At 40.9% G+C, this 17,382-nt stretch overlaps 1 protein-coding gene across 5 annotated transcripts in view; it reads left to right on the top strand.

Moving 5' to 3' along the window:
• The window catches only part of MACROD2 (mono-ADP ribosylhydrolase 2), a 1,527,488-nt gene extending 1,512,703 nt beyond the window's left edge, over positions 1–14,785 (top strand). For 4 of the 5 annotated variants that reach the window (XM_053284588.1, XM_053284587.1, XM_053284585.1 and 1 more), the window contains 2 exons: positions 330–394; positions 10,387–14,785. In XM_053284588.1, coding sequence (XP_053140563.1) covers positions 330–391 — 62 coding nt within the window. In that variant the 3' untranslated portion in view covers positions 392–394; positions 10,387–14,785. Of the gene's footprint in view, positions 1–329; positions 399–10,386 lie in introns of all 5 variants that reach the window. The other variant, XM_053284586.1, reaches the window with a different exon arrangement.
• The last annotated feature ends 2,597 nt before the right edge of the window (positions 14,786–17,382 follow it).

Genomic DNA, 17,382 nt, shown 5'->3' with positions numbered 1-17,382 from the left:
TACAGCTGTCTGGAAGTGTATTTATGCAATGACGTATGGTGATAATCTTGCCATACCTCAGTGGTTTGCATGCAGAAGGTCTCAGGTTAAGTCCCTGGTTTCTCCAAGTAGGACCAGAAAAGGCCTCTCTCAGAAACCCTGGAGAAATGCTGTCAGTGAGTGGAGACAATACTGAGCTAAGTGGACCAATGGTCTGATGTCTCAGTAGAAGGTAACTTTGTATGTTTAAGGAACTTTTTAAGCTCAAGAACTGAACTATATCGTTGTTTTCAGAACAAATAGCAGTGCTATCAGACATATACAGAAATATTTTCCTGTTTTGTTTAAAGCTGAAATGAACAGTCAGGTTGAAAACATAGATGAACCTACAGAATCCCAGAAAGAAAATTAATTGGTAGGTAAGTCTATTTTTATTATTATTATTATTATTATTATTATTATTATTATTATTATTATTTTACACAGTCAGACAGGTGTTATTGACTGTTTTGTTTTATCCAGACATCGAGTCCTTCCCAAGGATCAGGGATGCCTTGATCAGGGATCAAGGATCAGGGATCGTCGCAGAATATAGGCTGTTCCCAGTAAAGCTGCTTTTTGTAATTGGCTGATGGTGATTTCTGTGGCCCCTATGGTGTTGAGGTGCTCTTCAAGGTCTTTTGGAACTGCACCCAGGGCGCCAATTACCACTGGGATTATTTTGGTCTTTTTCTGCCACAGCCTTTCAATTTCGATTTGTAAATCTTTGTATTTTGTGATTTTTTCTACTTCTTTTTCTTCTATTCTGCTATCCCCTGGTATTGCTATGTCGATTATTTTGACTTGTTTTTCTTTCTTCTCGACTACAGTTATATCTGGTGTATTGTGTGGCAGATGTTTGCATGTTTGTAGTCGCAAGTCCCATAATATTTTTACATCTTCATTTTCTTCAATTTTTCAATTTTATGGTCCCACCAATTCTTGGCTACAGGTAGCTTGTATTTTTTGCAGATGTTCCAGTGTATCATCCCTGCTACCTTGTCATGCCTTTGTTTGTAGTCAGTCTGTGCGATCTTTTTACAACAGCTGATGAGGTGGTCCACTGTTTCATCTGCTGCTTTACAAAGGCGGCACTTGCTGTTTGTTGTAGATTTTTCGACTTTTGCTCTTATTGCATTTGTTCTTAGTGCCTGTTCTTGTGCAGCCAGTATTAAACCCTCTGTTTCTTTCTTCAAGTTTCCATTCGTAAGCCATTGCCAGGTCTTGGTGATGTATGATTTCCCACTTATATTGTGCAAATATTGACCATGCAGTGGCTTATTTTTCCATTTTTCTGCTCGGTTCGTGACTTGTTCTTTCTTGTAGGCCTGCTTTCTTTCATTGGTGTTGAATAGTTTTGCATTATTGGCCATTTGAAGTGTATCTTCTTCACTGTCCCTTATATATTCTTCAAGGCCTCTTTTCTCCTCCTCTCCTGTTTGATGGACTTGCAGCATTCCTCTTCCACCTGAGCTGCGAGGGAGGTATAGCCTATCTACATCACTGCGGGAGTGCAGAGCATGATTGATGGTCATGATTTTCCTGGTGTTACGATCTAGCGTCTCTAGCTCTGCCTGGGTCCAGTCTTTTATTCCTGCTGTGTATCTGATAACAGGTATAGCCCAGGTGTTTATGGCTTGTATGGTGTTCCCGCCATTGAGTTTGGACTTGAGGATTTTTCTAACTCTCCTGATGTATTCACTTCCAATTTTTCTTTTAACTTCAGTGTGTACAATGTTATCAGCCTGGAGAATGCCCAAGTATTTGTAATGTTCTTTCTCTTCCAGGTTCTTGATCTTGCTTCCATTGGGCAGTTCTATTCCTTCTGTTTTTCTTATTTTCCCTCTGTTCATTATTAATGCAGCACACTTGTCTAGTCCAAACTCCATTGCTATATCGCTACTGAATATACGGACAGTGTTTAGCAGTGATTCGATTTCTGACTGGGACTTTCCATACAACTTCAGATCGTCTATGAACAGCAGATGGTTGATTTTACTTGATGTTTTAGATGTTTGGTATCCGAGGCCTGTTTTGTTTAGTATTTGTGAAAGTGGGGTCATGGCAATTACAAACAACAGAGGATTTAGTGAGTCCCCTTGGAAAATGCCTCTTCTAATGCTAACCTGTCCAAGTGTCTCACCATTGATTGTTAACTGTGTACTCCACATGCTCATTGCTTCTTTTATAAATATCTGAATGTTTTTGCTGACACCAGTTGTTTCTAAACATTTTAGTATCCATGTGTGAGGCAATGAATCGAAGGCTTTCTTGTAGTCAATCCATGCAACACTTAGATTGGTTTTTCTTCTCTTGCAATTTTCTAAAATCATTTTGTCAGTCAGCAGCTGGTCTTTTGTGCCTCTGGTGTTCGGGCAATTTCCTTTCTGTTCAACTGGAAGTTGTTTGTTAGTTAATAAGTGTTGCATCACTTCATCTGCTATTATTCCAGTTAATAATTTGAACATGGTTGGCAGGCAGGTTATCAGTCTATAATTACGTGGAAGTGCACCTTTTGCTGGGTCTTTCATGATGAGATGAGTTTTCCCAGTTGTTAGCCATTGTTCAATATCACCTCCTTGCAAAATGTGATTGAACTGTTTTGATAGTTGTTTATGAAGTCTTGTTAGGTGTTTAAGCCAAAACGCCATGCAGTTCATCATCGCCTGGCGCAGTACAATTTTTAATTTTCTTTGCTCTTTCACTTATTAATTCTGGTGTTATTATTAGATCTTGCATTTGTTGGTTACATTTTTCGACCTCTTTCATCCAGCCTGCTTTTTTATTATAATCTATTGGATTGTCCCATAATTTCCCCCAGAATTGCACTGTTTCTTCTTTATTTGGTGTTTCTAGGTTTCTTGCAGTTTCTCCTTCTATGCTTTGGTAGAAACGTCTCTCATTCGACTGGAATTGGAGATTCTGCCTGTGTTGTGTGATTCTGGCTTTGTATCTGCTAATCTTCTTTGACACTGCTGTTATTTGCTGCTTTATTATTTCCAGGACTTCTCTAATTTTCCTTGAATCTAGGTGGTATTTTTGGATCAGGTACATTCTTTTTAAATAACCTCTTCTAGTTGGACTAGACTTGTAATAGCAGATCATTAATTCCTTGTTGGCATTTTCCGTATATTTTTTTCGGTCAAGCGACGTTTCTTCCAGTAACTTTGCAGTCTTCAGCCCTGGTTGCTCAACTGAAGATCCTGAGTCCTGTTGCCCACTTGCCACCAGATGTCCAGGGACTCCAGCACCTGGCGCGGTCCTTGTTGACCCGGGCGACGACCAATCCGGTATAGATTTATTAAAGTTACGTCTCACCATATTGTTGATGGGAGAGGCACTCTTTGTCTGGCTCCTCTGGTGAGACCTGTCCAGTATGGTTGGACCTCTGGCATAGCTCTCACCTTCCTCAGAGCACGCAAGCCCCACAACCATGCCAAGTTATTTATTATTATTATTATTATTATTATTATTATTATTATTATTAGGGCTGGTTCATTTGTAATATTTGTGCAGGTTTTTATAACCCCCCAAAGCCAATGTATCCACCAAAAAACCCAAAAATATCTATAGTATTGTAGATCTAACAGGTAGATGTTCAATTTCTCTGTCATTCCAAAATGCAAGGATTGTTTCTCCAGATATAGTCCTGGTGTGTTGGTTTACACAAGATGTTATGTTCCTCCCATGTTCTGCCTGTCAAGAAGCTGAAGATATTTGTGAGATTAACACAGCTCCACATCCACATTGCTATAAACAACAGAACTATGCTCTAAGCTGTATAATCACAGCCATACTTGTGTACCCCTTCCCCTGTATGTAACCATTGATTACTCCCTGTGACATTTTAAATGACTCTTTTGTGGATAAAATATCTCATATTCGGGCCGAGCTGGATTCCACAGTTACAGCAGAGTCTACTGTGGAGGTGTCCAGCAACTCCTCTTATGGGATTAGATTGGATCATTTTCAGTGTGTGACTCCTGAGGAAGTGGACTGGACAAACTGCTTCGGACTGTTTGTCCGACAACCTGTTCTCTTGACCCTTGCCCAACTTGGCTTATCTCATCTGGTAATCATATTATCAGAGAGGGTCTGGTAAATATTATAAATGCTTCTCTGAAGAAGGGCAGGATGCCTCAGTGTTTTAAGGAGGATATTATTAGACCACTTTTGAAGACACTTGCATTGGATCCCTCAGAGTTAGCTAATTAAAGACTTGTTTCTAATCTTGTATGAGCAAGGTGATTGATTGGGTGATAGCCTCTCAGCTCCAGGCAGTTTTGGATGATGCAGATTATCTAGACACATTTAAAACTGACTTTTGTATGGGCTATGGGGTTGAGATGTTCTTGGTTGGCCTGATGGATTATCTCCAATTGGCTGTTGACAGAGGGTGTGTGACTATGCTGATCCTTTTGGATCTCTCTGTGGCTTTCAATACCATTGACCATGGTATCTGTCTGGACCGCCTGAAGGAGGTGGAACTGGGTGGTGCTGTTTTACAGTGGTTCTCTTCCTACTTCTCTGGTAGATTCCAGATGGTGTCACTTGAAGATTTTTCTGTAAAGCAAAAACTAAAGTGTGGAGTTCCTCAAGGCTCCATACTGTCTCCAATGCTCTTTAACATCTACATGAAACTGCTGGGAGAAATCATCAGGAGGTTTGGTGCAGGGTGTTATCAATATGCTAATGACACCCAAATCTATTTCTCCATGTTGGCCTCATCAAAAAAATGGCATATCTTCCCTTAATGCCTGCTTGGAGGCGGTAATGGGCTGGATGAGGGATAACAAACTGAGATTGAATCAAAATAAGACAGAGGTACTGGCTGGGGGGAGGGGTCAGGACCCCAGAGATAGTTTATATCTGCCTTTTCTGGCTGGTGTTACACTCCCCCTGAAATATCAGGTACGGAGCTTGGGAGTGCTCCTGGACACAAAGTTCTCCCTGGTTTCTCAGGTTGAAGCAGTGGCCAGGAGCGTTTTTTATCAGCTTCGGCTGATATGACAGCTACGTCCATTTCTGGAAGTAAATGACCTTAAAACAGCAGTACATATGCTGTTAACCTCCAGGCTTGACTACTGTAATGTGCTCTATGTAGGGCTGCCTTTATACATAGTCCGGAAACTACAATTGGTGCAGAATGCGGCATCCATGTTGGTATCCAGAACATGAACAGACCACATAACACCAATTTTAAAAGAATTGCACTTGTTGCCAATATGTTTCCGGGCAAAATACAAAGTGTTGGTTATCACCTATAAAGCCCTTAACTGCTTGGGCCCAGGGTTTTGGGCCCAGAGTGCCTTCTTTATCATGAACCTTGCCATCTCTTATGATCTTCAGGAGAGGTCCGGTTACAGTTGCTGCCAGCTCAACTGGTGGTGACCTGGGACTGGGCTTTCTCTGTGGATGCCCTGGAGCTTTGGAATATGCTCCCCACTGAAATAAGAGCATCTGCTTCTCTGTTTGTTTTCAGGAAGACCCTCAAGACTCACCTGTTCCCACAGGCTTTTAATTAGAACTAATTTTAATGATTTGTTTTAATTGTTTTATGCTATTGTTTTTATTGTGTTTTGTGGATTTTAATCTGTGACTCCTATTTTGTTTTAAATTTTGTACACCGCCTAGAGATGTATATATCAGGTGGTATAGAAATATGATTAATTAATTAATTAATTAATTAAAGCACACAAGTGAGCATAGACATAAGCACTTGATTCCTAGATAGAAAGAAACCTGCACCTTGCTAAAAGATGACAAATCCATGTCATACCCTAATTATATAAGGCAGGTGTTTTTTTAAAAAAACACCAATCCCTGCCAAAAAGAGGGGTAGCACCAAGACATAATGAGGCTATGCACAAAGCAGCCCAACCCAAGCTAGGGCAGTCTAACCTAGGTTGGGCTGCTCATGTGCAGAGCCAGGATTGAGGCTGATCCTGGCACTTCCTCTGCCACAAGCCCGACTTTTAACCCCAGGTCTTAACTGGGGTTAGAGAGTGCAAATGCTGGGGTTGTGTGTGTGCTCAAGTTGCATGAAGCCTCAGTGCGCCCAGAATTGAGTGCCTAGAGCACCCAACTCACGGGGGGTTCCCCCAATGCGTCAGGCTTCTCACATGGTGCATTGTGGGATATCTAGAGTCTGGACCTCATTTTCACGACCTCCAGGATACTGCACAGTGGCGCCCATTGTTAGGGTGTGCAAGCCTGTGGCTCATTTACTCCATGGATCATCTGGGGAGAAGGCAAGTCCCACTTACTCTCCCCACCCCCCACCACCACCATCGTGTGAATGACCTCAATATCTGCCTTCTTCTCATGTTTACTACAAGATGCCAATACCATACACACCAAGATGTGCTATTTACACCCACAATAGGATTTCATGTTTCGCAGAACTAATATAGGCACTTTATAACAGTGGCAGCTTTGTCACAGAGATTTTAAAGAGTCTTATTTCTGCATGTACCTTTTTGTCAGTATGTTGACAATATACTTCAATGCTGCAGATGGGAGAGAGAAATATGCTCTGGTATGGCCTTATTTAAAAAGCTGTCAAGCAAAAAAACCAAACATACATATAAATCTCACATAACAATTAAAATTCTTCCTGTTTCATACTCCAATTCTCTCTCTTTCTGCATTTATATACTAAAAATAAAGTTGTCAAATGCTTTCCACTTTAGAAACAGAATGAAAGGCTATGACCTCCACAGAGTAGGAAAATATAACTAGTTTCTATAAGCTGTTTTCCATCTAAATGGAAAGACTTTCTCTCACAGGGTGGTGAATTGAATTATTTATGCTTTTACTTACCTCTTCCACAGATGCAACATTTAGGAGGTATCAGATAAAATTAACTAGTGGCAGGTATAAAATAATGGACAAAAAAGGAAGTCTGTCCTTTTTAACCTATGTGATCAACCCTCACAGTTCTCATTCTCAAGGAAACCTTGCAGAAGATGGGAGTAATTAGGATCACTTCATTTACCCTACTACTTTCCCTTAGTATTTTAAATATTGATCATTTTTAGGGCAGGGTCAAACATAACGGCAGCAAATAAGTATGGAAAAACAATTATTCGCTGCAGGCACATGCTACTGCTGCTGCCCTGTCATGTGAACCCAGAAGTATCAGGTCAGGTGGAGAATGTTGAGTACCCACCTCTGCCCGACATTCTTCACCCAACTTCAAATGTTGGTTAGAGATGTTGGGCAAATGTTGGGCACCCAACATTCTCCACCAGACATTTCCGAGTTCGCACCACAGAGAAGTGGCAGCAGTAGCAGGAGTGCACACCCACTGGGAACCAGTGGTTCTTCCATATTTGCCATCGTTAATTGTGAACCTGCCCTTAGATTCAAGATTCTGGTCTAGACAGACCATGGGATTTGACTCAAGCTAGTAGAGACTGCAATGACATTTTGTTTCCTGCTGCACTGGGATGGAAAAAATATATGTGAAATGAAGGACGTGATTAAGAAGGTAGGATAAAATAATGCTTAAGCAAACATGAAGCAGCATAATTACTTAGTTATAACAATGTATAATATTATGGCAAAGAAGCATGAAGCCAATGAATGGGGGAGAGAGTAAAATATGAAGGATTTCTCTCATTTGACCAGGTATGTCTGCATATTTGGGATGCAGAGAATAGCTAAACAAGCAGGAAAGTGTCAGGACAATGGATCCTTTTCATTCTAGATTTTCTACAGAGTCTGAATTATCCTTTTGTCATTTGGACTAAAGAAACTTTAAGTAACCACTAATTGGATAAATCACAGATGCCTCCTCTAATTAATATGTATTTATCATGCACTGTTTAAGTGAGCCCTCCCATCTTAGCAGACAAAACCGTTTCAATAATAAGTCAGGGGGGATCTGCTTGTAGAAACTCACACTCTCTTTCTTTTTGCATAGAGTATTCCAAGCACATCCAATAACATCCTTACTTTCAGTTCTTACACAGCTCAAAAAATGGGTACACAGGTTATATGATGTTGGTTGGTTGTGCCGTCGAGTCAGTGTCGACTCCTGATGACCACAGAGCCATGTGGTTTTCTTGGTAGAACACAGGAGTGGTTTGCCATTGCCTTCTACCGTGCAGCATGAGACGATGCCTTTTCAGCACTTTCCTACATCATTGCTGCCCAATATAGGAGTTTCCCACCCATATTCTGGGAAACACACCAGCGGGGATTCGAACCAACAGCTTCCTGCTCTCTGGGCAGATTGCTTCCCCACTGCGCCATCAGGTGCCTTCCAGCACAGAAAAATCCAGCTGATTAAAGTTTAACAACATATGCTAATAGTGCTTACCTTTTAATTACTCAGTGATGATGCATTTGAATGATAAACTATGCTTATCTTTATAATGAATGTATCTCTTTTCTCAATCCTAACACGTGCTACAGTTCATAACACTGGTGATTTGTTGTTGTTGTATGTGTCAACCCATATATAAGCATTCAGTAAGGTACTCCACCTGAGCAGTGTGGAGAGTCTAAAGGGGGTTAGTGGGGAGAGTGGGTTTGACCAGCTAGCACGTCCTGGGTGGTCGAATTGGCCATCCAGGCAATTAATGGCTCCGTCATGGAGCCAGTTGGGGCGGCAGGGTTTGGGGACCTCCTGGTCCCCGGATGTCCCAGGATGCCCTGCACAAGTGCATGGGGCATTCTAGGGAACCCCCTGATGCCAAGAGGCTTGTTGTAGCCTTCCCGTCAGGGGCTACTCATGAGTCGCTGGCACACACAATCCCTTGACCCGTTTTTCAGGCGCTCTTGCATCCGAAATCTGGGTTAAATGGCAGGCCACTTAAGAGGCCATTTAAGAGGCCGTGCTGCCACCACCACCACCGGGTCTCATGACCAGTCAAAACCGGGCTGGGCGCCCATAGCCCAAATTTGACTGGTCTTGTGAATCACCTCAGTAACTAAAATAAGTGAGTTTTAACATGAGAACTGAATTGGTGTTAGTAACATCGTATAGGTGGGCATCATTATCCACGGGTTACATTCTCAGCTACGACCGTGGATAACAAGATCTTGAGGCAATGGGAATTGTGAGGGTTAGGTTCCTGGAAGTGAAAAAAAGGCTTTGAAAGGCAGAAATAAGAGAAATAAAGTGCCATCTCATGCTCTCTAGGTCTCCAGCTGCCCAGCAATGCCCCCCAAGCCCCAATTCTGCTGATTTTCCATGAAAAATCACAGGGGGGAGGTGTAAGAAAGAGTCACAAAATGGCTCTGTTCAGCAAAAGAGTGGCTAGAAATGGCCTTGGAGGTCATTTCTGTCTATCCAGGAACTGCAGCGAGGCAAGTTTTTGCTATTTTAAAAACTGTGTATAATGAGCTCAGATCTACATTGTCCGGCCGCAGATAGACAAAACAGCGAATACTGGGACCGCAGATAATGAGGGCCACCTGTAGTATCTACTTTGATACAAGAGCAAAACATTCTAACAAACCATTGCAGCTTCTCATTTCATGTAATAGTTCTGCTGGACATGCCAGAGCTATTCCTGAGGTCATGCTTCCCCTCGTATTTTAAAAAGATTTCATAAGTACAAAAGCAGGCAAAAAATAACCAAAGGCCCAAAGCTCTATAGTATCAGAACCAGGGAGTAAAAACAGACCTGAACCTGAATGTTTGATCAGGTTACTGAACCACTTTAAAAACACAAACATTTTCCTACAAGGAATGCTTACAAAATTCTCATCATCTGAAATTCTTTCCATATATGGAAGTTCTGCAGTACCTACTCTTGTTTACATAGTGGCACCAATGTATTGATCAGTTATTCTTTTTTTCTCCTTTTTTTCCAATTTCTGGACTTTGTTCAGATTGCAGAACATCCAGTTTGCTTTGTGTTTTCAGTTTGCTTCCCCCCGCGCACACACACACCTTGCGGATTACCAATGTGTGAAAGAGCATGCATTTATGAACACATTTATAAAAATGAATGTAGATGCAATCATACAACTGCATCAGGATTCCTTTTTGTGGGTTTTAATCAATGTTGGTATTTCTGTGTGGGTATTTGGTAACCTGTCAGAAAAAAATGATGCAAACTGAAATTTGTGGAAGACTCAAAATTCATTTCAGAAATTCTCCAAGTCAAGCTACAAGATAAGTGGGGCAGAATGCAGACCAGAATCAAAACCACAGAATAAAAATGAAATGGGGGACATCTGCTAATCCCTTTTCCCTGGACATATTTATGAAACCAGGAGTAGTAAAATGTAATGCCAGAAACAGCCTTCAGAAAATATGTCACAAAGAGATGACCCTGAAGATCTCTCAGAAATGTCTGCTTTTCAATAATATTCTTCATAAATCATTTCCTTTCTTTTCTATCTCCACAGAAGACCATGACGAGAGACAAGAACAGGGTGATGAAACATGACCTGCAGCCATTGGTGCATTATATGGCAACATTCTGATTAGAAGATGACAGCACATCCTGAAGTGCAAAAGGGGGCAGGGGGCGGGGAGGGTGACTAAGGGACCATGATTCTTTAAATTAGTTTCTCTTCTGTGTTTCATTTTGTTCAGTGAACAACATGAGGCTTCTCTATCTTGGTTGTGGTGTCTTGGTTCCATTTTCTTTGCTTCATCACTGTATTTTCTACATCTTCTACATCTTCTTTTGAAAATCTAGGCTCTCTGTCCTGCAGAATACATATAATTTTTGTTAGTTTCTAAAATATTGTTTCCCAATTATAATGCCTCTCCAAGGCAATGTGTGGAAAGGAAAATTTGAACATCCCTCTGAAGTCTTGCAATGTTTATTGTTGTTGTTGCTAAATAATCACAAAACCCTAACTTCTATACCTACCAAAACTGAGCACTGATGCTAGCAATATTAATACTCTCTCTCCTCTTGGTAGTGTCAGCCTGCCAAGGCAAGTACACAACTGCTTCAATTTGTTAGACTTTTCCTACTGCCACCATAGAACAGTATAAAAACTAGGAGTGCATGGAGATTTTCGGGTATATAAGGACCATATGATAACCCCATGTGAATGTTGCCCCCATAACAGAGACTATAATGGAAACCAGAGACTGAAAGAACACAATATGGAGATTGTCCATCAGACCAGTCCTTCTGGTAAGAGGCTTACAAAACATAACACGGAGTTGCTGCCATGCAGAAGTGTTGCTTAACATCCTCCCTGTAAGAGATGTAGCATTTGAAATGGCCCTTGGACATTTTTAGTGAGGCTAACTTGGATAGTTTGGGGATTGGCTTCCATTTGGATGGTCCACAGACAGAATGGATACATATTCCATGGAAAATATACTGTATCTCAGTGGTATTGGCCATGATAACCATCCATGGTCAGAAGGAGCATACCATTGATTGCCAAATACCAAATAACAAGAGATGATCTCTTCTTCCTGTCCTGCTTTGTAAGCATCTGAGTAGAATCCAGTGAGCTACTGTTGGAGTTTCTACATTAACTAGGCTTTTCTTGTGACAATCAAGAGAGATACCTTTTAAATCTCTATATTCTTTGCTGTTTTATCTACTCATGACATGAAACATTTTATCTACCCTAATGGTGTTACTGCACAGATCAATATCACATTGTCTACTAGTGGATCAGCACCCTGTTGTATTTTGAACATGAGTACCAAAGTACCTAGTAGGAGGGATAGCAGATATTCTGCATCTAGCACATTGTAAGTATGGCTTGTAGCTTTAACAACTTCTTGACAACCCTGGTTATATTTTCAACTGCATATGCACACTTTTTAATACATAAAAATGCAATTAACAGTTATTTGGTGACGAATGTTGTACCATATGTCATCTGTTCTGCTAGCAAATGCTGTGCTCAACTTAAAAACAAGAATTTTATGTTCATTTTTCAACCACACTGTAAATTAAAATGAAACCCCACTTGCAAGATTGAAAGAACACACAGCATGCGTCCAGTGTTTGATATTCTGTAAACTACTTTCCAACTGCTGTTAAAAACAATTAGAAGAATGTTTTTACATTACGAAATTCTGGTTTTGCTTAATTGTGCATTTATACCATCCTCAAATCCTAAAATACTAATTTGCTTTCTTGAGGGGGGGGGAAGGTGTATGTGCATGAAAGGAAGCTGAAATTTATCAGATCTACTCATTTTGTCAGCCACCCCCCCCCATCATGAATCTGGTCAGGCAGTAAATTTTGTTTAAGCTTCCATAATTGTATATGGAAATATGAATTTATTCATTAGATGCCATTTGTAGGCAGATCAGAAAGAAATGGGAAAACCAAAGACTAAATTTTAAAATGTGATTTTAAAATGACTGTCTAGCAACGTTTGTGTATTTTAAAAGATTGTGCTATGAAAGGGTGACATTTTCAATTGCAGCTTTCTGTCATCTTAAACCATCCCTTGCAGTGGTGTCAGGAAGGACATCTTTAGTATTTCATTCTGAAATCACATTGACATTAATATCATCTGCATTAAAATGAACCTAGGTTCCATATACAATAAACTTATGAGCTACCCAGAAATCCATGTCATCGGATCTTTTGCTGTGCTTGGTAAGAATGTATTTTAGACTCTCATTTACCTGTGGAGCGCCTGTGCCTCTTTTCTTTCCAGTTTCTCCTAGCTGGAACAGGATCTCTTGTTCTCTGCTATTATGATTTCCCCCACTAGTTCTCTTTGTATTGATTTGTCATTACAACTTGCTGCGATCAAAAGATGAGCAAGTTGTGTATCACAAATTGCCCCAATTTAGCAAAGGCAATCTGCATGCAGAAGAAGCTTTCAGTGTATGGATCAGCTTGCTGGATATGATCCATGTGTGAAAAAGGTGTTGTTCAGGGTTTAAAAAAAGATCCCACGTGCAGTATATGAGGCTGCTCAAATGATGATGATTTTTGCTGGCTTACATCTGTGCACATATCTCCCTAACATACAGTTGACAATATCATCTCTAACTGCACCAAACTTGGGGATATATGGGGATTAAATCCAAGTTTGCCCTGCTTTGCCACATATCAGATTATCAGTGCTGTTCACCAAGTGTATCAAGGATATCTGTATGTAGTAAATGTGAATTAGCATCAAATGGTTCTTTTAAATACCCTGAATCAAAGGATATAAAATCTGACAAGGGGTAAGAGAGTATGAGATATCACCAAAATTCAATTTTCCTTCATGTATTTTACTTAAAATGATACAGGCTAAAGGATCCCCTTGTCTAGCAAGGTTCGCATGAGGCAGATTTAGAAAAATCAATTGCTTTCCAATTTGATTTTATAGTGCTGTCAAAAGTTATATCAATCTAATTCATGTTTTGTTATCTTGTGTTGTACTGCACTGGAAAACCATTGCCACCTATTGGCATCCAATCTCCGCAAGCATCATTGTGATTAAATATGAGAAAGGAGCAGGAAAAGGGGCAGAGGCAAGACAAAGAAATGTCAGAAATATGCAGACACATGAAAAACTCTTCAAGCTTCTGAGCACTGAGTAGTGTTCAACAGAATTAACTACCAAAATACTCTGATTAAAAGCTTTCCCCCATAGTACATGACAGTAATTTCATTGCCATCTCCAATTAACCTTGGCCCTCCTTAACAGTGGTGCTTCTTTTAGGTTCTGAAACTTTTGCCTCAGGATGCTGTAGCAAAGTGTGAAGCACAGATGGGAAGCTTAGAATAAGGTGGCAAAAAAGTTTGATTAATAGCGGTCTGGTTTCAGACTTGACTGTACAGCTTACAATTTTCTCAGTTGAGACAGTGAGGCTACATTTGTGTTTAGAAGTGTGTGGTTTTGTGTGTGTGTTTTAAAAGCAAATAATGTGGGCAATAATTTCATTTTCATTTTCTTTTGGGTAGTGCTGCACAGGTACACACTAAAAAAGCCTGAGTAGATTTTATTGGAGCTTAGTCACACACACGACTCTGTACAAGATATTAAAATGTGAATTTTCACATCCAGACAGGGTTTTACTGACATCTAAAAGATAACACCCTCCCCCTCCCAGCTGCCTTCACAATGCTTTGCATAAGGAGAACAGAGGCCCTCTTATTACTTGTGTTTTGCATACAAAGACTATGCTCTTTATATAATTTTTCCAAGGTGTCTTTTAATGTACTCATTCTGTACTGAGGAATGACATTATATTCTAGCAACTGTTCGGATGAACAAGTTTCCTTTTCATAAAAGTTGAGAGAGGAGATGTCTGAGACATTACTGTCTGTTAATATTGGGTCACATATTATTCACTGCAGCTAATTGTAAATCTTTCCCTGAAGCACTGAAAAGCCTCTTTTGTGAATTAACACTGTTCTGCTTTATGCACTTGATTTGAAAAGGACATTTCTCTATATGCAGTGCATGTCTGCTTTGCTTTTAAAATGACAAAGTTAGCAAAATATGTTGGATATATTTTCTTGGGAAATAGGATTTTTATCATACAATTCATCAAGGATTTGCCTTACCCTGACATTTGTGATATAAAGTCAGAAAAAATGTAATTTTCTTGATCAAAAATATGTTTTTACTTCAATGCAAATAAATGTAGTCTCTTGCTTGCAAAATATCTTCTAACATATAATATAAACTGCTAAGTAGGTAACAGAAGCCTCTTCTGTTAATCTGACATTTAAATGCTGGACTTGCTGATGAATCTATTCTTTTCCTTTTGTCTGTGCCATACATAACTGAGAACTCTAACAAAATGATGCCTTCATACTAAAATGTTTGTTAAAAGGAGAATCAGAATAAAACTTGTTCTGAGGATGAAGCTGAATTGCTTGTGTTCTTCCAGATATGCAGAATGTATGTTTGATGGGATCTATTATGAGTAAAGTGCAATTCAACGTTGCCACTGAAGTTTTCATGAAAGACAGGGTGGATGAGTGAGCTATGTTGATCAGAGTTGAAAACATTACAAATGCTGGAGGAATTCCAAACACTATAAAGCAATGGATTCAAACTGAGCACCACAGCTCACAACTGTTAGCAGAGCTCCTTTCACTAGCCTTACACTCTTAACCCGAGATTGTTTAGGTAGTGCCCAAGTATCCCAACATATCCCCAAGAAAGCTGCCATCTGTGCTGCTGCTATCATTTTCACTGCAGGATGCCTACACAGGAAATAGTAAGGCAAGGCCCAGCAGCCTGAAAAGCATGCCTTTAGCTTTAATGATGCTCTGAGCCAAGGTAACTCTCCCCTGAAACCCATCCTTCAGGAAAGATTCATATCAAGTCTCTCTAGGTCAGAAGGTTATGTATATCTTATATGCTTTCCTGCTGCTTATACTGGTCTTCATGTACCATAATATCATGGAACTGGGAGCCTATGACCTTGATAATTTGGCATATTGGGTTGAAAACAATAAAGGTTAATGAACCACAATTCAAATAAGAGGTATCGGTACAACACTGAATAGATATCTAGAGAGAACAGACATCTCTATAAGATAGTGAAACTCTTCTCACGATCCATGAGAACAGCTTCTGTCGGGTCTGTGGGGAGAGCGGGCTTAGCCCACTCTCCCCACAGACAATCAAAGAGCAGCCCTGGGGCAGCCAGATTAGCCGCCCACACAACTGCCAGCTCTGTCACAGAACCAGCGGGGGCTGCAGAGCCCCGGAAGTCCCAGGATGCCCTGCGCACACACCTGTGTGGGGCGTCCTGGAGAGACCCCTGAGCCCAGGAGGCTGGCTGCAGCCTCTCGGTTGGGGGGGGGTCTGCTTCTATGTTGCCGCACGCCCCGGTAACACGCGAGCAAATAAATGAGGTTAACGGAGCACTCGCTCTGTTAACCTCATTTAAAGGGAGGGGGAATTAGGTGGGCTAGCCACTTTAAGAGCACCGGGCTCAACTGTGAGCCCGGTGGTTCCCACGATTACTGGGAAGCGGGCTAAGCGCAGCCTGCTTCCCAGTGATCATAGGAATAGCCTCATTGACTGTGAACCAGCCATTTCAAGTGTTCAACGCTTGGAACAGAACCCGCTTCCATTGGAACAACCAGCTCTGACCTGTTGTTCTGACAGAATGTTCCGGGGATTTTGTGTTCTGTTACAAGCTCAAAACTGAATGCAAAACCAGGTGTGTGCACATCCCTAAAATGTAGTTTTATATAAATAAGTTTTAACTGTTTCCAATTGTTTAAGAGTCTGCCACAAAGAAGAAACTGAAGACCAGACTAGAAGTGATGTGAGAGTTCTATGAAGAGATGGGGCCGTAGCTCAGTGGTACAGCTGCTTTGCATGCAGAAGGTCCCAAGTTCTCTCCCTGGAAAATTTTCTGCCTGCAACCTTGGAGAAGCCGCTGCTGGTCTTTGTAGACAATACTGAGCTAGATGGACCAATGGTCTGACTCAGTAAAAGGCAGCTTCCTATGTATTCCTGACATCTTGTTCATTTTCCAAAAGTTGCTGCTGCTGGAGGGTAGGGTTTGAGCTGAGCCATGGAGGGAGGGGGAATCTAAGCCTTCTCCCGACACAATGCCGTCTCACCCAATTTGCCCCCCAAAGTTATTATTAGCCACGAAGGGGGAAACTGGGGCATGAGAGCAAAATGGTATACTCCTCAGTCTCCACGGCATCATTGCCCCAATCCAAACAGCCCGCCTACGGTTGCTCTTTGAAAAAGATGTTGGGAGTTCCAGGCTCGGGACTCCAGTGTCATGTCTTGCCTGGCCTTTATGTCCGTAGGACTGGTTTGCAATTTGTGGTCAGTGATACTTGCAAATGTCACTTCAAGGTTATTAGTCCAATTCAACAATATTGTTAGTGTAGCAGGGAGAAAATCAGTCTTGTTTTCAGCCTCAAATCATGTTCAGGCCTCTGTGTGCACACAGTGAGTTTCTCCCACCTACCTACCTACACGCATGTCTTTTGTTTGTAACTTGTTTAAAAAAGTATTTTATATACAAAATTAACATACAAATAACCTCAAGTACATGTTATAAACATTGGCTGACATCCGAAACATGCCTTCTAGACTGATGGTGCACTAGCACAAACATGCAGGCTGTGGCATGTTGCATGCATTTTGCAAGGAACATTTGCTCAATAGTGCAATTCCAAGAAGCCCAGTGATTTAGCACAGCTGTGCAATCTTCTTGCACTAGCACAACTCTGTTGCACAAGCACAGCATTAGTCAGGATGTCGGCCACCAAAAATAACTGAATATGCGTATATATATGTTGCTTATAATACTTTTCCGGAGACCAAAGCAAGAAGGGGAAAGAGTGCAAGTAATACAAGTGCATCCTTCCAAAGAGCAACATAACAACCACTTGTGGTGATTAAAAATATGCATTGGGAAAATTAATTAAGCTTCAGTCTCTTTTCCCCCCTTAGTGTGAGGAACATTTAAATACCCTAATT

Source organism: Hemicordylus capensis, chromosome 1 (assembly GCF_027244095.1).
Source record: "Hemicordylus capensis ecotype Gifberg chromosome 1, rHemCap1.1.pri, whole genome shotgun sequence".
In the NCBI taxonomy this organism is placed as follows: domain Eukaryota; kingdom Metazoa; phylum Chordata; class Lepidosauria; order Squamata; family Cordylidae; genus Hemicordylus; species Hemicordylus capensis.
The sequence above is the reverse complement of the archived record's forward strand: the minus strand, read 5'-3'. Positions and strand labels throughout refer to the sequence as shown.